The sequence below is a fragment of the Tursiops truncatus genome, chromosome 7, assembly GCF_011762595.2.
Source record: "Tursiops truncatus isolate mTurTru1 chromosome 7, mTurTru1.mat.Y, whole genome shotgun sequence".
In the NCBI taxonomy this organism is placed as follows: Eukaryota; Metazoa; Chordata; class Mammalia; order Artiodactyla; family Delphinidae; genus Tursiops; species Tursiops truncatus.
Window position 1 is genome coordinate 108,816,527 of NC_047040.1, and position 22,205 is coordinate 108,838,731.

General features: G+C 45.3%; 2 protein-coding genes and 1 long non-coding RNA gene across 12 annotated transcripts in view; 2 read left to right on the forward strand and 1 right to left on the reverse strand.

Annotated features, from left to right (window-relative positions):
- SAP130 (Sin3A associated protein 130) overlaps nucleotides 1–1,608 on the reverse strand; it is a 75,419-nt gene extending 73,811 nt beyond the window's left edge. For 7 of the 10 annotated variants that reach the window (XM_019931826.3, XM_019931824.3, XM_019931825.3 and 4 more), the window contains exon 1: nucleotides 1,453–1,608. Coding sequence is in view for 1 of the 10 variants with exons in the window: in XM_019931827.2 (XP_019787386.2) it covers nucleotides 610–678 (69 nt within the window). In the remaining 9 variants the exon portion in view is untranslated. Of the gene's footprint in view, nucleotides 1–609; nucleotides 694–773; nucleotides 795–1,452 lie in introns of those variants that run through there. The other 3 variants (XM_073807852.1, XM_073807853.1, XM_019931827.2) reach the window with 3 other exon arrangements.
- An 83-nt stretch (nucleotides 1,609–1,691) lies between these two features.
- Nucleotides 1,692–2,436, forward strand: LOC109549409 (uncharacterized). The gene is made up of 2 exons (XR_002175683.3): nucleotides 1,692–1,927; nucleotides 2,010–2,436. It is a non-coding gene; the product is annotated as an uncharacterized lncRNA (long non-coding RNA).
- Nucleotides 2,437–8,350: 5,914 nt separating this feature from the next.
- LOC101332185 (transgelin-2) lies at nucleotides 8,351–8,999 on the forward strand. Its single transcript, XM_004332082.4, is given in 1 exon segment — nucleotides 8,351–8,999. A coding segment is annotated over 1 exon segment (600 nt). The 5' UTR covers nucleotides 8,351–8,371; the 3' UTR covers nucleotides 8,972–8,999.
- Nucleotides 9,000–22,205: the final 13,206 nt, after the last annotated feature.

Genomic DNA, 22,205 nt, shown 5'->3' on the forward strand with positions numbered 1-22,205 from the left:
TTTGATGTACATAGGTTCAATTAATGGTAAAATCGTTTATGTGGTGCTGGGGGATATTATGACACCGCCCCCCAATACCTGTGGATTGCCACAAAAGTCGGCACTGCATTGTGTATAACATCCACGTGACAGATCTTAACACAATATATATACTTCTGTGTAAAGTTTCAAGGCAAATGGCATGTGCCTTTGAAAGACTTAAGCCTCACACCAAGGTGAACAGAACTGTCATCAGTGTGTCACAGGAGGAATCGGAGGCAGATGCCCTGTCCTAAGAAGGGATCAGATACCTTCCATCAAGACCTGATCCGAAAGGAATTCTCAAACGCTTTCCTGCACAGGCCTCCATTGACGGATTTCTCCCCCGCCCCTTTCACAGAGCCCCACTGAGCCAAAGGGAACCGAGACCTTCACCACTTTCCCTAAAATCGACCCCCACTCCTCCTTCAGGAGCCGATATCCCCGATACGCCCGCAATCCTGCCCCCACCCTGAAGTCCCCCGCTGAGATCAGAGAACACAGGTCTCCAGACACTCCGGGTCTCTGAGACTCCATCCCTGGGGAAGGGGCAGGCGTTCTGAGGAGCCCCGGGACCAGTGTGCCCTTTACCTGCCGCCGCCCGCCGCCCGCCCCTCCCGATTCCACATCGCCGGGCTGGGGGTGCCGCGGAGGACCCATCTCGGTGGCAGCGCTGGGCTCCGAGGTCGCGGGGACGACTCGTGCCGCAGCGCGCCTTGGGCCCGCCGCTGTCCAGCCCCGCCGGCCCCGCTCACCCCCGCTGCCCGGCTGCCGCTGCGCTCCAGTCCTCTTCCCCCGAACCTGCCCCTACCTCCCCCGCCCGCCCATTGGCCCCACGCCGGGCGCGTCAGTCCGGGGCCCGCACCAATCCAACGCTGCCTGCGCGCTGAGATCCCGCCCCACCCTCCCGCCGACTGCCAGCCAATCAGGCGCGAGCCTCGCCGGGGCAGCCCAAACCTCTCGAGGCTGAGCCAATGGCAGAGGCAGACAAGCGCCGCAGGCGAAAGGGGCGGGGAGCTCGGAGGCCCCGCCTCGGTCAGGGTCTGAAAGCGGCGGGCGCAGGGCCCGGATGTGGAGAGTCACTTTAAACTGCTCCAGGAGCCAAACTCCCTGGGCCGCCCGCCCGCCCGCGCTCCCCCGGCCTCTCAGCTTCCCCGCCAAGGCCCACGCCCGCCACGCCCCCACGCCCGAACCAGCCCAGCCCTCCCGACGCCTCTCCCTTCCTTGCCACAGGACACCCGGCCTCTGCCGCCGGGCCAAAAGCCGTGCTCAGCTCGCGAAAGAGCTCAGGTTTGCGCCGCAGGAGACGAGGGACCGCTGCCCTTCCCCGGGGACGCGCAGCGGGAAGGACGCTGCAGCCCGGCTCGGCCGCCCCGCCCCCTCGTCTCCTCCCCTCTCCTCCCCTCCGCTCCCAGGCGCCCGTCCCGCCATTACCTGAGTGCTGCGCCGAGTGGCCGCCGCGCCGCCTCGAGCTCGCTCTCGTGCGCTCTCCGCCTGTGGAGCCGGCGTCCTCGGGCTCCCGGACCCGCCGCTGCCGCCGAGGCGCTAGCACTCTGCCCCCCACCCCTCAGCCCAGCGCCGCTGCTTCCGCCGCCGTAACGAGCCTCTGACCCATTGGCTGGGGTAGGCCCCGCCCTCCTCCGGAGAAGCCAGTCACTGCTCAGTGTGAGCGGAGAGCGGACGGGCCTGCCCCTCGGGGGCCGCTGAGGCCTCTGGGAAATGTAGTCCCAGATGCCGAGAGGGCGGGCCTGGGCGGGGCGTCCGGGCGACCGGGCTGAGGCAACACACCCCTTTGCTGTGTAAAGTCGGTTCTGCATTTTCTCTTTGCCTAGTAAAAAGCTCATACCCTTTTGCCTCAGCTGACGCCACAAGGTTTCATTTTCCCGAGGGCGGTGCGGCGCGGGAAAAGGTAATGGAGGCTGACTGCAGCGGGCCGAAGGGGCTGCAGGCAGGGCCGAGGGCTTTCCTGACTGTTCTTGATGTCCCCACAGAGGCCACGGCCCGCAAAGCCTGAGCATCGTGGGAAGATCGGGTGGGCGGAACTGAAGCGACTCTATCGGGTTTGCGCCCGGCGCGCTGCATCGGGAGCTGCACACCAGGCCGGACCCGCTTAGGAGCCGAGCACCTTCGGGTTAAAGCCGGCTCGGAGAGGGGCCTTTGGCGCAGGACTCCGGCACGGTGCACCTGCTCGGTTTTTCCAGATTACGAAGAAGCGGAGGGAGGCGGTGGTGTTTTGTTGTTTTGTTTGGGGTGGAGGGATGGAGTTTATACAGCTGCAGCAGACTTAGCCAAAGCTGCCGGAGCAAAATCTGAATCTGACAATAGAGTTAATGTCCCCCTCCTCCCTTCCCAGATGGTAATTTAGATCTGGAGTTTTGTGTTAAGAAATAAATGGGGCTCGCATCCCTTCTTCCTGTCGTGCACAGCTGTGTTCTTGCGAGGAAAAGAGTAGCGCGTGGCTACAAGAATGTCTCAAATACCCGCTCTCCTTCCTCAAGGCACTTTCCTTTCTCACACTCTTCCCTTCTCAAATTTCTCCTAAAAGTAACTGATGTGATATACCTTAGCCTCCTCTCTCCTTAGGCAGTCCATTCTGCTTCTGCCACTCTTCTCAGACTGCTCCCCAAAGTTGCCAGTGACCTACTTACCTCGCCCAATGGTCCTGGCTTAGTTCTCATCTTGTCTAGTTTACCAACAGTAATTCTTTCTTAAAATGTGCTTCCCTATGGGAAAAGAATCTGAAAAACAATAGATATATGTATATCTATAACTGAAGCACTTTGCTGTACACCTGAAACTAACACAACATCGTAAATCGGCTATGCTCAGAAAAAAAAATTACTCCCTTGGTCACCAGAACCACACTCTCTCCTGATTCTACTTCTGTCCCTATTAAGTTGCTTTCTACTTCTTCTTTCTCACATATACAGCACTCTCCAGCCCTCTCTCAATGCTCTACTATCTTTCTAACTAGTTTAGTGCACTCTCACAGTTTCAAATACTGTTCTCGAAAATGACTCCATATTTTGTCTGCGTGGTGATAAAGGTAACTCAAGATAACTCTCTCTTGAACTGTATACCTACAGTCCCACAAATATGTCTTACAAGCCCCTGAGACTTAACATATCGTACACCTTCATTGATTTGCCTCACCTGTGTACTCCTCCCCCGTGTTTCTGGGTTTGGTTAATGGCATCACCATCTTCTCTGCCTTTGGTTTAATTCTTGTTGGTTTCCACTCTTCCATCTCCCAGGGTCACCCTATGGACCTCTGCACCTCCTTTCCAGTTGCTTCCGTAGCCTCGGCTCAACCTGTCATTAATTCCTGTCTGGATTATACTAACACTGCCTCACTCAAGTCTCTTCCTACCCTCAACCTGTCCTCCGCAGAGTTCTTTTTCTAAAGCATTCCTCTGAATCTGTTCTTTCCATCCATGATGTTCCAATGACTTCAAAATCTATTCCAAACCCGTAAACCCAGTTCAAAGGCCTTAGTAATTCAGTCCCTCCTACCTCTCAAGTATGGTTGAGTACTCTCTCAACCATAGTTTCCACCAGTTCTCCACACAGCTTGGCTTCCAGGGTTTTGCTCAAGCCTTGCCTTATATAGGCCTCACTCCTCAGCAGCTATGTGGCAGAGTGCTGCCATTTCTACAATGCCTAACTGCAAAGGAAAAGATTTATCTTCTCCAAGAAGCCTTCCGTGAAATTCCTCTCCTTCCCCCCGCCCTACAGGATACTTCCGTGGACACTCCTTCGGTCCCTCTATTATAGTACTAATCTATCTACGATGTATTCTTCCTGGATTAGGCGGAGAGAGAAATTATTCATCTTTATATCTCCCATCAACAGGAAGGATTCAATAAATGTTTGCTGGGTATAATCACAAACACATCCGTAGTACATGAATGAAATCCGAATTTTCCTTAGTTACTAGAGACAGTCTCTGCTTTATTCACTTATGTCTCTAGTCCCTCACGTAGTGGATACTTGAAGGAAAATAGATGTTTCACCTATGGTTGTGTTGCTAGGATTTAGGATTCCCATCCCCTGAGCTTGGCATGCTGAAGACAGCCTTCTTGTACCCCAACCAGGCTGAACCTTCCACACTTCTCAGGTCTTCAAGCCCCCCTGCCAGTTGCGGGGGCTTATTAGTATCTTGGGTTCTTGGAGATAGTGTGCACAGAAGAGAGTTTGGATGGATTGAACAAAGACACCATCAGGCATAACATCTCCTGGGTGGTTACCAAGAGAACAAATAACTACTGCCCTCTGCCAACAAAGAGAGTAAGTTCTCAATGCAAGTGTCCTGTGGTGTCAGTCAAATGTCAGTGGATGGTCTGCAGGTGTTGGTGAAGCTCTGTTTGGTCTCTGCTGCTGAACCCAGATGGTTCTCAGCCTGAGCCTGGGTCGTCTAATGATACTGACTCTTTGGTTCCTCTAAGTCCAGATACTCCCCTTGGCCCAACTCCCCAGCCAGGGAAATATAGTCCTCTCCAGGTAACTCATCTGTAAAATGAAAGTACCGTCACTTATCTCCATCTTATTGTGTAGTTGTTAAAAGCTACACACGTAAAGGACGTGAAGCTTTTGAGCTCACTCACATTCATTGTTTTTATTACCTTCTTCTGGTTTATTACCTAGGCCAAACTCAGACTCTGTCTCCTCCAGAGTGTGTATGGTGGACAGACTCTAGGATGACCCTTCATGGTCCCCCTCTTGGGGTTCATGACCTTGTGTAATCTCTTTCCTTTGAATGTGGCAGGATCTGTGACATTCTTCTAATCAACAGAATATGGCAAAGGTGAGGAGATGTCACTTCCTTGACTGTATTATGTTATGTTTAGTTTTTAGCTAAATTTGAAACAATAGAGAAACATGATTTTGACACATTCAGGATATTTAATGAGCCAAGTTTTTTAAACTTGTTACAGCAAGTTTAAAAAGATAGTGATTGTCATACGACCCAGCAATCCCACTACTGGGCATATACCCTGAGAAAACCATAATTCAAAAAGAGTCATGTACCACAATGTTCATTGCAGCTCTATTTACAATAGCCAGGACATGGAAACAACCTAAATGTCCATCAACAAATGAATGGATAAAGAAGGTGTGGCACATATATACAATGGAATATTACTCAGCCATAAAAGGAAACGAAATTGAGTCATTTGTAGTGAGGTGGATGGACCTAGAGTCTGTCATACAGAGTGAAGTAAGTCAGAAAGAGAAAAACAAATACCATATGCTAACACATATATATGGAATCTAAAAAACAACAACAACAAGATGGTCATGAAGAACCTAGGGGCAAGATGGGAATAAAGATGCAGACCTACTAGAGAATAGACTTGAGGATATGGGGAGGGGGAAGGGTAAGCTAACCTGCCGACATTTTGATCTTGGACTTCCATTCTCCAGAACCGTGAGAAAATAAATTTCCACTGCTTAAGCCCTACAGTCTGTGATATTTTGTTATGGCAGCCCTAGCAAACTATGTACTGTACGTATACTACATATAGTAGAGTATTGTTTTGTGAAATTTTAGTTTCAGTTGTGTGTATGTGCACTGGGTCTCAATGCAAGATGCATTTCTTATTATGGGTTGTAGGTCAAAATGTTTGAAAAACATTGAGCTGGAAGAAATGAAGGATTTTGCCTCCCAGTTCTGATATAAGCCAGTTGAACTAAAACCTTATACTAGGCAAACCTGGAGAAACCTTAGCTCCGCTTTTCCTGGGTAGGGCGCTAAGGAGAAGAAATGGGTTCCTTATGAAAATGACTCTAGAACAGTGTTCTGGAGTGGAGTCTGTGGACAGAATTTACAGGGGTGTGAACTTGGATAGGAAGAAGGTACATGTTTATTTTCACTAATGTCTACCTGAAAATTACCATTTCCTCCCACTGTAAATAGAAGTAACAGATTTTGGTAATATTCGCAGTACTTGTAACTTTGTCACCAATTAAAATCACGTATATTTTCATATCACATTACACAAGCTCTATCTAAAAACGCAAATTGCAACCATTCCTATATTGAAAGTATATTAGTTTGTTATTTAATATATTAATAAAGGAGCACATGTATTATGATGCACAATTTTTTTTTTTTTTTTTTTTGCATTACACGGGCCTCTCACTGTTGTGGCCTCTCCCGCTGCGGAGCACAGGCTCCGGACGCGCAGGCTCAGCGGCCATGGCTCACGGGCCCAGCCGCTCCGCGGCATGTGGGATCTTCCCGGATTGGGGCGCGAACCCGCGTCCCGTGCATCGGCAGGCGTACTCTCAACCACTGCGCCACCAGAGAAGCCCACAAATTTGTTTTTTAAATATATTTTGATAATAACCTTGTTAGTATATAATTTCTTTCCCCAGGATCCCTAGGTATTTATGCATTTAAGAACATTTTTCTAAGAAGGGTCCATAGGCTTCACAAGACTGTCAAAGGGGGTCTGTGACAGATAACGGGTTAAGAAAATCTCTACAGGTATATTTTTATAGACTCAGGTCCTGCCTCTGTTACATTTCATCTGAGTCCTTTCTTATCTGTTTCTTTCCACTTCCACTGTTTTGGTTATGACCAAGACTCTCCTAATGACCAGTTTCTTTTAACTGAGGACTTCTTTGGTTCTAACTTTGACTTGACTGACATCTTCCCAAAGGCTGCCTCTGTGTTTACACCTCTGCTCTTGCAGTGCAGCCCAAGGACAGTGGCCCTACCCTGACCCTCGGCCCAGGAAGCTGACCCACAGGGTTACAACTTCTGGACTGCTGAGGACCAGTGGGAAGGTGTCTTGGCCACCCAAGGCCACCCAAGGAGCTTGTGGCCATTAGAAATCCAGCTAATAACATCAGCAGCACAGAATGGGAAACCTTCAGTCCCAGGCCCTGTGGACCTGTTCCTGCCTCCTGAGGGTGTTTGACTTACTTTTGTGACCTCCCTCACTGCTTCATTTCTTATTTAGACTTCCAACCCATGACCTGAATTTGTAGCCCCATACAAGGCCCTCCAGACCCAAGAGGTCCACATTTCCATTGCCCACCATCAGTGGCCATATGGAGCACGTCCGTTCCCCACAGCGCGGAGTCTGCCAATTCACAATAATTGGGATCTTCACTCCCTTTGTCTTCCACAAGCACACAGCACTCCCATTTTGGTTCACCCACCTGACCAACACTGGGGGGAATTCCACACTCCCACAAATAAAAGAATGATACCTTCCAGGGGTGGGCAAGGACCATACTAAATCTCCTTCCCTCCACCCCCTTTATGGGAGACATCATCCACCTTGTGCTGCGGGGCCCTACTTGGCCATCATGTCAGTAGCACCCTCTGACCTCTAGAGGGAGCCCCGTGAATGACGAAGAGGAGCAGCTGTGAGCCTTCAGGGAATGGGGGGCTGGAACCTTGAATCACCAGCTGTCCTGGGGAATGGGGCTCATGTCTGGGCCACATATCCTAAGTTCACTGATGACCTTTAGTGTCCTTTGGGCAGGAATGCCCTACTTAATTTACTTTGTCTGTTCTGGCTCCCCACCCATCTCTGCCCACTGCCAACATTTATCTATTTGGGGGTCACGATTCTTTTTTTTTTTAAATCACTTTCATTTTTATTTATAATCAGAAAACAATTAGAAGTTAAAGGGGGAAGGTATCTACAAACAACAAGTGCTGGAGAGGGTGTGGAGAAAAGGGAACCCTCCTACACTGTCAGTGGGAATGTAAATTGATATAGCCACTATGGAGAACACTATGGAGGTTCCTTAAAAAACTAAAAATAGAACTACCATATGAATCAGCAATCCCACTCCTGGGCATATATTCCAATAAAAACATGGTTTGAAAGGATACACGCACCCCAATGTTCATAGCAGCACTATTTACAATAGCTAAGACACGTAAGCAACCTAAACGTCCATCGACAGAGGAACGGATAAAGAAGACGTACATATACACAATGGAATATTACTCAACCATTAAAAAGAATGAAATAATGCCACTTGCAGCAAGATGGGTGGACCTGGAGATTATCATACTGAGTAAAGTAAGTCAGACAAAGACAAATATCATATGATATTGCTTATATGTGGAATCTTAAAAAAAATGATACAGATGAACTTATTGACAAAACAGAAACAGACTTACAGACTTAGAGAATGAACTTATGGTTACTGGGGGTGGGGGGAGGGATAGATTGGGAGTTTGGGACTGACATGTACACACTGCTATATTTAAAATAGATAGCGGCCGGGCCCGGCCCGGTGCTTCACTCGCGCTGCAGACCCCGCCTTGAGTGCGCAGCTCTCCGGCCCGCGTGAACGCTTCCCCCAGACACCACCACCCTTTGGAATGGCCAGCAGGGGACCTGCCTACGGCCTGAGCCGGGAGGTGCAGCAGAAGATTGAGAAACAATACGATGCAGACCTGGAGCAGATCCTGATCCAATGGACCACCGCCCAGTGCCGCAAGGATGTGGGCCGGCCCCAGCCTGGGCGCGAGAACTTCCAGAACTGACTCAAGGATGGCACGGTGCTGTGTGAGCTCATTAACGGGCTGTACCCCGAGGGCCAGGCCCCAGTGAGGAAGATCCAGTCCTCCGCCATGGCCTTCAAGCAGATGGAGCAGATCTCCCAGTTCCTGCAAGCAGCCGAGCGCTACGGCATCAACACCACTGACATCTTCCAGACTGTGGACCTCTGGGAAGGAAAGAACATGGCCTGTGTGCAGCGGACACTGCTGAACCTGGGTGGGCTGGCGGTAGCCCAGAGCAATGGGCTCTTCTCTGGAGATCCCAACTGGTTTCCCAAGAAATCCAAGGAGAACCCTCGGAACTTCTCAGACGACCAGCTGCAGGAGGGCAAGAATGTGATTGGGTTACACATGGGGACCAACCGCGGGGCATCTCAGGCAGGCATAACCGGCTACGGGATGCCACGCCAGATCCTCTGATCCCACCCACAGCCCTGCCCCCGCCTGCCATGAATGGTTAATATATATATATGTGTGTGTGTATATATATATATTTTAGCAGTGACATTCCCTGAGAGCCCCTGGAGCTCTCACACTCCCCTCTGCCAGGGTTGGGGCCTGGCCTGTCTCCTCTGAGGGTGCCTGACAGTGGCCTCCCCACCGTGCTTACTAATACATCCCCTTCTCCAAATCCACCAAAATTGGACCAACTGGCCTCTTTTCCCCAGGACCAAAATTAGGGGGGCATCACCCCCTCTCCCCACCATACCTCTTCTCTTTCTCTCTGGCCTCTCTTCCCCTGAGCCCTGTGCCCTAATCCATTCCTTGGTTGGGAGTCAGGGATGCTGCCTAACGGCCTTCTCCCCACAAGTACGTCTCGCCCACAGCTGTGGCTGCAGGGACTTAATTTATAGGGAGGGGTCTGTAGCGGCTGCTCCCCCAGCCCCAGCTGGACTGCACTCACCACGCTCCTGAGGCAGCCTGCCCTGGCAGAGGCCTTCAGGCCTCTCATTTTACATTCCCCTCTCTGTGGCTAAGGGGTGGAGGTGAGGGAACCGGGGAGGGAAGGCTGCCCACCATGGGCTGGGGCTTGAAGAATCTGAGTTTGCTGATTTAAATAAAGAATCTGTCTTTTTTTTAACAAAAATTAAATTAAAAAATAAAATAAAATAGATAACCAACAAGGACCTAGTGTAAAATAAATAAATAAATCATAAAAAAGGAAGAAAATAAAATAAGAAGGTATCATGTTTTACAACAACATTTTAAAATCAAATATGATTAGATGGCAAGATTTATACTCCAAATATTATAATAGGACGTTGAGAGAAATTAAGGAAGGCTTAAAGGAGGTACATGCCATCTCCATGGACTGGAAGACTCAACTTGAAAACCTCTTATTCTCTCCAAAGTGATAGAGACTCACTGCCATCCTGGTCAAAATCCCAGCAGGTTTTTATCCCCGCTGTGTGTGTGACTATAACAAGCTGATTCTAAAATATTTTTTGTTGTGGTAAAATATATATAACAAAATTTACCATTTTAACTGTTTTAAAGTATACAATTCAGTGGCATTAAGTACACTCGCAATGGTGTTTGGATAGATTCTTGACTGCTCAGGCTAGCCTGACCTCACCATCAGGACCCAAGCACTTCCTTAAAGGAGACTCTGGATTTTAGCAAAGGGGTGCAGTGGGCGTATCTAGAAAGCAACCAGTCTGGGACGAATGTATCTATCTAATCTCATCCAGGCTTCTGTCTAGGAATAAACAATGCTCTGCATCATGGTTAGCTTTAGTTTTTCCCTTTAAGCTGACTGTTGGAAGCACTTCACCACTATGTTCTTTTTTTTCTCACTTTTTTATTTAGGAATATTTCAAACACATCGAAGAGTTGACAGTATTGCATAATGAACATCTAGATTCCACCCACCTAGATTTAACAATTTGCAACATTTTGCACAACAATTTTTAACATCAGCTTTCTTTATGCTCTCACCCATCCTCTCATTGTGATTGTGTTTGTCGACACCCGCTTTTTTCCTCCTAGACCATTGGAAAATAAGTTCAGGCATCAAGACGCTTCACCTTAAAATGCTTCAGTATGAATTTCCTAAGAATAAGAACTTTCTCCTACAAAACTTTAATACCCCAAGTGAGAAAAAATATTTTTTATATAGTAGTGTATATATGTCGATCCCATTCTCCCAATTCTTCACACACCCCCCTTTCCCCCTTGGTGTCCGTATGTTCGTTCTCTATGTCTGTGTCGCTATTTCTGCTTTGCTAATAGGTTCATCTGTACTATTTTTCTAGATTCCACATATGAGCGTTAATATACGTTATTCGTTTTTCTCTTGCTGACTTACTTCACTCTGTATGACAGTCTCTAGGTCCATCCACGTCTCTGCAAATGATGGAGCCTCAGTTCTTACAAAGGGGTTTCCCTGGAGACTCCTGACAAGTACCATCAATTCTGTCTAATATGAACGACAATCCTTTCTAGTACCAAACATATTCCTAACAATACAGTATTGACACTGTCTCTACCCAGCACAATGTGTATCATATTGAAAAGTACCCCTCCTGATATTAGAAGTAATTGGCAGCCCCTATAACCCAGAGCCTGCTGAAATTATTCACACTTGCGATCCTAAAGGTGTTTAGCCTGCCTGCTGACCCTGCCTCGCCCATTCCTTCCCCCGGGAACCACAATAAAAACTCTTGCCCATATTATACCCTTGTTCTCTCTGCCTCCTGGCTAACCCGCCTGCTTCCCATGTGGCCCTGCATGGTGAGGCACGCCCCCTCCTCTGGGAATTGTGAGAAACCGTCTTTTCAATGGCAATTGTTTTCTGATCTGTTGGCCTTACCATACCTGAATAATAGTTAAACCTACATTTGAAAACAATTATGCAGTTTACAGTTAAGGGAAGGTATGGTAACATCTCAAATGAATGCTAAACGTAGAAGTTGCAGATCTGTGTAGGTGAATCAAGGGAGAATTGCAATGGCCTGTCCAGTACTAGATTAAATTAAGTTAAATTCCTCCCAAGACTAAATGGCAAAATGAGATTCAAAGTCAATGACTATAATACATGCTGATTTATCAGGTAAAGAGATCATTTAAAAGAGAAAAAGCAGAACTAATCACTTGATTTCCTTACTTGTAAAAGGGCAATTTAACTACTTCCCCAGCAGTCTTCAGATTTTCCTTATTTTAAGAGCAGTATAGGGACTTCCCTGGTGGTGCAGTGGTTAAGAATCTGCCTGCCAATGCAGGGGACACAGGTTCGAGCCCTGGTCCGGGAAGATCCTACATGCCGCAGGGCAACTAAGCCCATGTGTCACAACTAGTGAGCTTGCGCTGTAGAGCCTATAAGCCAAAACTACTGAGCCTGTGTGCCACAACTACTGAAGCCCGCGTGCCTAGAGCCCGTGCTCCACTGCAAGAGAAGCCACTGCAGTGAGAAGTTCACGCACGGCAAGGAAGAGTAGCCCTGGCTTACCGCAGCTAGAGAAAGACTGCGTGCAGCAGCAAATACCCAGAGCAGCCAAAAATAATTAATTAAAAAAAAAAAAAAGAGCAGTACAGAGCATGGCATCTATTTCCATCCAGATATGTGTGTCACTTACAGATTCAACATAATCTGTTTCAAAATCTCAGCTGCCCCCCCCCGGAAATTGACAAACTAAAATTTATACGGAAATGAAAGGGACTCAGAATAGCCAAAGCTATCTTAAAAAGAAAGAAGTAGGAGGACTTGCACTTCCTGATTTCAAAACTTGCTACAAAGCTACAGTAATCAAATAGTGTGGTACTGGCATAAAAATATACATATTGGTCAATGAAAAAGAATTGAGAATCTAAAAATAAACCCTCACATTGATGATCAACTGATTTTCAAAAAGGGTGCCAAGATAATTCAATGTGGGAAAGAATAATCTTTTCAATGAATGGTGCTACAACACTGGATAACCTCATGCTAAAGAACAAAGTTGGACCCTTTGCTTACATCATACACAAAAATTAACTCCAAATGGATTATATACCTAAAAATAGAGCCAAAACTATAAAACTTTTAGAAGAAGGAGTCTAAGAAACATAGGAGTAGGTCTTCATAACATTGCATTAGGCAAAGTCTTCTTAGGTGTCCATCAAAAAAGTGAAAAGACAAATCCACAGAAAGGGAGAAAATATTTTCAAATCATGTAGCTGTTAAGCAACTTATATCCAAAATATACAAAGTAGCTTATAACTCAATGACAAAAAGGCAAATAAAAATTTAAAAATAGGCAAAGAACAGAGAGAGAAACGAAACTGAGTTATTTGTAGTGAGGTGGATGGACCTAGAGTCTGTCATACAGAGTGAAGTAAGTCAGAAAGAGAAAAACAAATATCATATGCTAACGCATATATATGGAATCTAGAAAAATGGTACTGATTAACCTAGTGGTGGGGCAGGAATAAAGATGCAGACGTTGAGAAAGGACTTGAGGACACGGGGAAGGGGAAGGGGTGGCTGGGATGCAGTGAGAGAGTGGCATGGACATATATACACTACCAGATGTAAAATAGATAGCTAGTGGGAAGCAGCCGCATAGCACAGGGAGATCAGCTCGGTGCTTTGTGACCACCTAGAGGGGTGGGTTAGGGAGGGTGGGAGGGAGACGCAAGAGGGAGGGGATATGGGGATATATGTATGCATATAGCTGATTCACTTTGTTGTATAGCAGAAACTAACACAACATTGTAATGCAATTATACTACAATAAAGATGTATAAAAAATAAAATAAAAATAGGCAAAGGATATGAACAGATATTTCTCTGAAGATATACAAATGACCAATAAGCATTTGAAAAGACGCTCAGTTTCATTTGTCATTAGAGAAATACAAATCAAAAGCACAATGAGATACCAATTCACACCCAGTAGGATGGCTATAGTAAAAGGGACAATAACAAATGCTGGTGAGCAGTTAGTGTAGTTGGAAACCTCATGCACTGCTGGTGGGAATGTAAAATGGTGCACTTTGTGAAAAGTCTGTCAGTTCCTGAAACAGAGTTATCCTATGGACAGAAATTCCACTCCTAGATATACAAGAGGGATGAAAACATATGTCCACACAAAAACTTGTACATGAATGTTCACAGCAGTATTATTCATAGTAGCCAAAAAAATAGCAACAACTTAAATGTCCATCAACTGATAAATGGATACATCAAATGTGGTACAACCATATAATGGAATATTTACTCAGTCATAAAAAGGAAGGAAGTATTGATACATACTACAAATGGATGAATCTTAAAGACATTATTATAAGTGAAAGAAGCCAGTCACAGAAGGCCACATGTTGTATGATTCCATTTATATGAAATGTCAAAAGGGCAAATCCATAGGGACAGAAAGTAGATTAGTGGCAGCTGAGGGATGGTGCGGGGTGGGGGGTTGGTGGGAAATAGGAAGTGACTGCTCACGGGTACAGAGTTGTTTTGGGGATGATGAAAATGTTCAAAAATTGATTGTGGGTGATGGTTGCACAACTCTGCAATGATTCTAAAAAACAATGAATTGTACACTTAGTGAATTGTATGTTATAGGAATTGTGTCACAATAAAGCTATTTTAAAAGTGTGTAACTGACTTAACTTAGATGCATGAATGGTGTATTCACAGCAAGGTGCACCATTTCCATTGCATGATGGAAGGAATGTTTCAAATTCAAGGTAGCCTTTAGGCTTCCATATTATTTTGCGTTATGTTTTATGACATAATAGATTATTACATGTAACATACTGTTTTACTTTACTATCCTGTAGTTGAGAAAATAAAAATTATAGTTGCTTGAAAAAAGTTATTTCCAGTAGCCATTTAGTTTTTTCCAGAGAAATTGAACCTCATAGAGCTTAGAGTCTACCTAGTCCAAATCCATCAGAACGAATCATTAAAACACAGAGGCAACAAAAGCACAGGTACCATCTCCCAAGCCTCAGGCAGGCCTCTTCACTTAGAATATTATGGGTGTTTGCTTCCCCTGTATCATCACTGGCTTGGTGTTTTCCCATTTTTGTCTGTATTAACTGTCTTACTCTATTACAGTCTTTTATGCTAAATTTAAACCATCTTCTGAGAGGTATAGGAGGAGGAAGTTCTGGAGAAGGAAAGTCTAAGACAGGAATATGTCCTTGAGGGACTTCGCTGTGGTCCAATGGTTAAGAATCTGCCTTCCAGTGCAGGGGACTTGGGTTCGATCCCTGGTTGGGGAACTAAGATCCCACATGCTGCAGGGCAACTAAGCCCGCGCCACAACTACTGAACCCGTGCGCTCTAGAACCTGTGCGCCGCAACTAGAGAAGCCTGTTTGCCACAACAAAGAGCCTGCGAGCCACAACAAAAGTCACTGCATGCTGCAACTAAGACCCGATGCAGCCAAATAAATAAATAAAAATTAAAAAGTAAAATGTCCTTGAATTTCTCTACGTTTGCTGCAGACTTCTTCCAGGGAACTTGATATACCTCTTTAAATTTGTGATCTTGGTTGCCTGCTCTTCTATATTTATTTTTTTCATTTCTCAGGGTTTGCCTTCAGTGTGTGGTGTTGGTGCTCATTCTTTTTACGAAGCAAATATAGTAGCGAGTCTCAAGTCCCTTTCAAAGAGTCTAAGACTCTTCTGGCAGGTATCTATAAAAAGGCCGTACAGGCTTCCCTGGTGGCGCAGCGGTTGAGAGTCCATCTGCCGAGGCAGGGGACACAGGTTTGTGCCCCGGTCCGGGAAAATCCCACATGCCGCGGAGCGGCTGGGCCCGTGAGCCATGGCCGCTGAGCCTGCGCGTCCAGAGCCTGTGCTCCGCAGCGGGAGAGGCCACAATAGTGAGAGGCCCGCGTACCGCAAAAAAAAAAAAAAAAAAAAGGCACCAACAGCTTTGTCCTTGACCACATTCTTCTGGGCTTTCTTCTGTGGCTCTATGTTGCCCTTTTCCTCTACCTTCCGGGCTCTGGGATTTCATTTCATTCTCTCTCCAAGCTAGTATGTTGGCCTGTTCCTATTTCATGGGTGCTGGCAGAAGTTACCAGACTCCTGGATCAAATTTCACTGCATGGACTTTATTACCCACAGCACAGGAAGCAGCATCAGCATGACACATGCATGATTTTTTTCTCACCACTGTCTCCACAATCCTACGGTGGTGACGCAATGTGGGCCTGATAGCCTTTGTGCACACAGTGAGTTTGCATCACAGCTGGGAAACACTGAGCTTGGGGAACCTCCTATTTTATGGCAAGCAGTATGCAAGCCTGCTCTTTGCCCCAGGAAAAAACATTACCACATCTCTCAAGGCTGCTTGTTGCAAACACAATCCTGGGAAATGGCCAGGGGAAAGGGTGGTCAGGGACTTGCATTCTTGGCATACCCAGCAAGAAATGAGAGACCCATGGAGAACTGTCTCTCCCAACACATCTCTCCTATTTCACGTGTGTTGACCTCCCCAAAGGGCTCCCCTGGGCGATCCACCATCTAAGAGCTTCCTGTATGCTGTGCTAATGACAACCAGCAACAAGCATAAAAGATAAAACTTTATTAATGCTCACACCAGTGGGGACTCTCAAAGTAGATGGGACTTCATCAGCTGGACGTAGGTGATGACAGGGTAATGGGAGAAGTGGCCAGATTACAGAAACAAAAGTATTTATGCATTAATTAAGGGTGGGTTAAATTTTGTATGAGGTGTTATCTGATTGGTTGGATTTGGATCCAAGGAAGATTTCACAGATGCTGCCGAAAAGGGAACATGTTAGCTCAATACATGTGAGGTACTGGGGTGTCAATGAAAGAGTGAGGGTGTTGGGGCCATGCAGATGGGAGGACATTGGTGGGACATCCCAGGGTTAAGTGGGACTTATACCAAGCTGTTGTCACTCAGAACAAACTGATGGGCCTTCCTCACCACAGCATGGCCAGTGGAAAATGTTACACAGATAATCTAAGATCTCACTCGAGTTATAAATCCTTCTGAACAGTCTGCTTTAGTCTCCTGTCTTTGGAATAATACACATCTGCCTTTATTGACACCTCTGTAAATGACAAGAAATTGACTCTTCCGATTTCCCTGCAGCTCACAGTTGGTCTGCTCTCGGGCTCTGTTGATAAAGGTGGAGGGATGCGGTACTTCTGTCATTTTTGGAGATCTTAGGCATCATTCCCTCCCCTCTCCAGAAAGGCATTAAGACATCAGGACATATTCACAGAGTTATGATTAATTTCTAAGATTTTGCAACGCCACTGATTGTCTGACTATGTAGTGCCACATCAGGCACTTGGCTTATATCCTGGTCAATCAGGAATTTCCTCCAAGGCTGCCTGTCTATCATTGTAGTAGGCGTGTCAGAAATTCCTTTTATAGTGATAAAGTGGCCGAATGATTACTGCTACGTAAGCAGGCTAAAGGCACTAAGGGGGCAATTCTGGGTTCCTCCAGCCTCATGTGTCCGTCATCCCATGCAGTTTGCTGAGACCCCTGACATTGTGGAGGACTCTCAGAGGAACCAGGTGGGCATGGGAAGTGGTGTAGCTTACACTGCTGTGTCCAGGCGGCACTGCTTTACAGTTGAAGTGAGAAGAACACAAGTGAGAAAAACTTCAGCCAAGCCTGGGTCAGCCTTTGTAAACTGGCTGGGGCTCAACCGTGTGGCACCCAGGATCCCGAGCTGAACAGAAAGAGCAAAAGAGATATCGGGAGTGCTCCGACGCTCACCCCTCACATAGAAAGATGACGGAGACACGTGGCTTGTGACTACTCTTCTTCTCACGGCTGTCTGCGCTCACAAACCAAAATTACCTTTTTTCCCTTTCTTCGGCTGCGCGGCTTGCCGCATTGGAAGCGTGGAGTCCCAAGCACTGAATCGCCAAGTAATTCCCTAAAATTACCTTTTTTAATGGCAACTGTGGTTCTCCCTGCTGCTAGTTTCCAAGGGGGCAGAGGCCAAGTACAGGCCAAGGACCATTAGAAATGGAATCATAATTACACGGTGCAAAGCAAGCATGAATGGAGTAGCAATCAGAATGGTTTCACTCAAGATATCCTTGCTGATGGCTTAGGGAACATGATAAAAAGGAATAAAATATGTGAGAACTCCACTAAAGTTTTACTCGATATTAAGAAGTAAAAGTGTTCTAGTTGTGGTGTCCACAGACCTGATCTGAGCTATACATTGTAGGGTCATTGTCCGTCACCTGATTCTCACATCTGAGCCAGTTTACAGCCCTAGGGCCCCTTAAATCGAAGGGGAGGGAAAACTCCCTAGGAAAGACCCTGCAACTTGGCCACTCTTCTTCCTCATCTCCCACACGGGATCTGTGACCATTTACCAGAGTGATTGTGTATTGTAGGAAGGAAAATACCCAGACTTTTCAAGGATTACTGGATGGGCTGAAGTAGTTCACTTCCTAAGCCCCAGAATGGAACCTGTGAATAGGTGACTTCGCAGATGTCCTGAAAGATCTTAAGATGGGAAATTATCCTGAATTATCCAGATGGGGCCAATGGCATCTTAAGGGTCCTTATAAGACGGAGTCAGGAGGGTCAGAGAGAGAGGAGATGTGATGAGAAAAGTGGAGGTCAGAGTGTGCTGAGCCATGATCCAAGCAAAGTCGGAGGCCTCTAGGGGCTAAGAAAGGCAGAGAAACTGATTCTTCCTTAGAGCCCACAGAAGGAATGCAGCCCTGCTGACCCACCTTAAATTTTGACCCTTAAAACTGTAATACTTTTCATTTTACTAGTCAAATGGGTGACTTACGGAGTCATATGGTACATGGAGTTTTCGTCCAAGTCTGTCTCACAGTAGGTCTAGTGGTCAGTGAACTCACTCTGTATATTTTTCTCTATACACACTAATTGGTAAAACCCCACAGCGGCTCTCCGACTCATAGAACGAAGGCTGCTATCATGGTAGGAAGGGCCAAGTGGAAGCCCAGGAATTACCCCACACATCACGAAAGAAATATAACATTCCCTGGGAAATTTCAGAGATCAACAATCACCAGTAAAGAAAACAAAGACGTAGGGATTCCCCATTTATCCTGCCTATTAGTTTTGTGCAAAAGACTGATTTCAGAGAACAGAGGATTATCGTAAATTTAATCTCAGTTGCATCTGATTTCATGTCTCTTTAGAGCAAATTGACCTTCCTGGTAACTGGTTTGCAGCAATCAGATCAACTGGTAATTGATCTGGACATTTTTTTTTTTCTAAATACCAATTAAAAAAAAAACCTACCAGAATTTGTTTTCCCCTGGCAGCAATAGCAGTAGTATACCTTCATCATCTTTCCTCAAAGATGTTGAATCTTTGGCTCTATGTCATAATCCGGTCTACAGGAAACAGTCTTTCATCAGGTCATCATCCTGGTCTATTACACTGACGCTGTTTGGATCTGATAATGAAGCTGCTTCAAATACCCTAGATTTCTTTTTAATACACTTGCATGACTGAGAATGGGAGATAAACCTCATAAAAATCCAAAAGTTTGTCGCTTAGTTGATGCTCCTAGAGGTTCTTTGGTCTGGGGTATTTTGAGATGCCCCCTCCCGAATGAAATGAGTTCCTGCAGCTTGTGCCCCTACCACTAATAAAGAGGCATAGCGTTTGGTGGGTCACTTTGGATTCTGGAGGCAACATATACGTTTGACACACTTACTGAGTAATTCGTAATGTTTCAGTTTTGAGTGAAAGCCTGAGCAAGAGAAGGTGCTGCGGTAGATTCAATGGTTCCAAAGCATCTCTAATATTTTGATGGCTATGATGGGACTTTTGGAAAACCCCAATAGAGAATCTCAGCTCAGACTTCTAGGATTTTGGAGCAAAGTAATGCCATTTTCTGAAGACAGATATTCCCTTTTTGAGAAACAGCTCCTGATTTACTCCTCAGTGCTAGCAGACACCAAAGGGAAACTAAGTTATTATTTGACCTGTGTTGGTTATCATGATCTAGGTGTTTGTCATTGGATCTATGAAGCTATAAAGTTGGTCATGCATACCAGTAATTCTACATCAAGCAGAAACAGTACGTATAAGATTGTGCATGAACTTGTCCTGAAAACACAAGTGATTTGTGTGAGCAAATGCCTTAGATCCCAGGCACTGACTCTGTTCTCTCACACCATGGCCTTGTGGGGAGTTCCCTATGACCAATCCACTGAGAAAGACGAGTTTTTCCCTCAGGCTTTGTTTATAGATGGTTCTGCATGATATGCTAGTACTGACCTTATTTGTTTATATTAACCGTATAATTTAGACTTCAGATTACAATGTATCAAAACTGGACTGTAATTGATCTAGAAAAGGAATGAACATCTACTAGAGAGAGACTTTTAGGTCTCAGGGTCTCACCTTCTTGGGGAGAGCACAAGAGCATCTTTGATGATGTGAGGGCCAGTATCAGGATACTAGGCAGAACCGGGATGATGGAATTCTTGTCATTTGTTGGCATTTTACATATGAGTAGGAGATTATGTATGCATGCCAAGTTTTTTGTTTTGAAAAAATGTAGACTCAGAAATTTGTGAAAATAGTATAAAGAGTTCACGTGTTCCTCACCCAACTTCCCCTAGTATTAACAACTTGTAGGATCATATAAGTGTATGATTATCAAAATCAGGAAAAGAATAATGGTGCAATACTATTAACTAAACCACAAACTGTCTTGAAATTTCACCAGTTTTTCTCTAATGTCCTTTTTTCTAAAATAAAGTTTTTTATTGAAGTAAAGTTGATTTACCATATTATATAAGTTTTAGGCATAGAGCACAGCGATTCAGTTATATATGTATGTATATATATATATATATATATATATATATATATATTCTTTTTCAGTTTCTTTTCCCTCATAGGTTATTACATAATATTAAGTATAGTTCCGTGTGCTATAGAGTACATCCTTGTTGGTTATCTATTTTATTCTAATGTCCTTTTAATATTCCAGGAACCAATCCAGAATCATACACTACATGTAGTTTTTGTACATCCTTGTCTCCTCCAACTTGTGTTTCCTTATTCTACTCCAGTTCATTTCCTTGCCTTTCATGACCTGGACATTTTTGATGAGTATCGGTGAGGTATTTTGTGGAATATCTCTTGGTGTGAGTTTGATATTTTCTCATGATTAGACTGAAGCTATGCGTGGGATGCTGTGTACTTTGTGCATCATATCAGAAGGTGAATCTTGATCACTTGGCTAAGGTGTTATTTGCTGGGTTTCTCCAATGTAAAATTACTAATTTTTCCCCTTTGTAATTTATAAATATCTTACATTTACTCTGAGATTATGCTAATATCCTATTTTGCCCACTGATTTTAGCATCCCTTGGTGAACCTTGCCTCCAACAATTGTTGCTATGGTGTTTGCCTGGTGGTTATTTTACATTTCTCGTATTCCTTCTGTAAGATGTTACGGAAACATGAACGAACGTTTTTGGCCAACCCAAATACTTATTCATTTAATTTATTTAATTTAGTTGCACCGGGTCTTAGTTGTGGCTCGTGGGCTCCTTAGTTGCAACTTGCGGGCTCCTTAGTTGTGGCATGTGAACTCTTAGTTGCGGCATGCATGTGGGACCTAGTTCCCTGACCAGGGATCAAACCAGGGACCCCTGCACTGGGAGTGCAAATTCTTAATCACTGTGCCACCAGGAAGTCCCCCAAATACTTTTGTAACTAGTTTTCTTCCATAAGGAAGGGTTGTCCCTTCTCTCCAATTAATTAATTAATTTATATCAGCAAGGAATCATGGATATTTATTTTATTCTATGAATTATTGTCCATTACTATTATTATTTAGCTTATTTCCCAAATTACTTGAGCTTTGGCCATTGAGAACTTCTGGTTGGCTCTGTGTCCTTTCGACATTCCCCCATATTTATTAAAGCACTTCCTTATTTTATGGCATCCAAGATATTCCAGACTCATATTTTCCTTTGCACAAGATTTTCTAAAAACATTTATTTATTTATTTATTTATTTGGCTGCGTCGGGTCTTAGTTGTGGCACCCGGGATCTTCTCTGGGGCTTGTGGGATCTTCGCTGTGGTGCGCAGGTTTCTCTAGTTGTGGCGCATGGGCTTTTTTCTAGTTGTGGCACAGGGGCTCTAGAGCATGTGGGCTCAGTAGTTGCGGTGCCTAGTTGTCACACGTCATGTGGGATCTTAGTTCCCCCACCAGGAATCGAACTCGTGTCCCCCGCATTGGAAGGTGGATTCTTAACCACTGGACTTAACCACTAGTCCCCTTGCTCAAGATTTTGAAGGCAGAAGAGAATCTATGGTGGCAAGTTCAGATGCAGGGTAGAAGTTCAGTTCTTTGCCATGTGCTGTAGACAGCTGAGACAGTAACAGCCTCCAGTCATTCCTTGAGCCTTCCAATAGTTATTGCATAAGCTATCTATTATTACAAAACAAATTACTACGAACTCACAGCTTAAAACATATCACATGTATTACTTAGTTTCTTTGAGCCAGGAGTCTGCTCATGGCCTAGCTGGGTCCTCTGCTTCAGAGTTTCTCACAAGGCTGAAATCAAGGTGTTGGTCAGGGCAGGAGCTTCATCTGAAGTCTTGAGTGGGAAAAGATCCATTTCTAGGTTCAAGTGATTGTTGGCAGAATTCAGCTCCTTGTGGTCTGTTGTTGTGAAGGTTCCCAACTGGATGCTGCCTGAA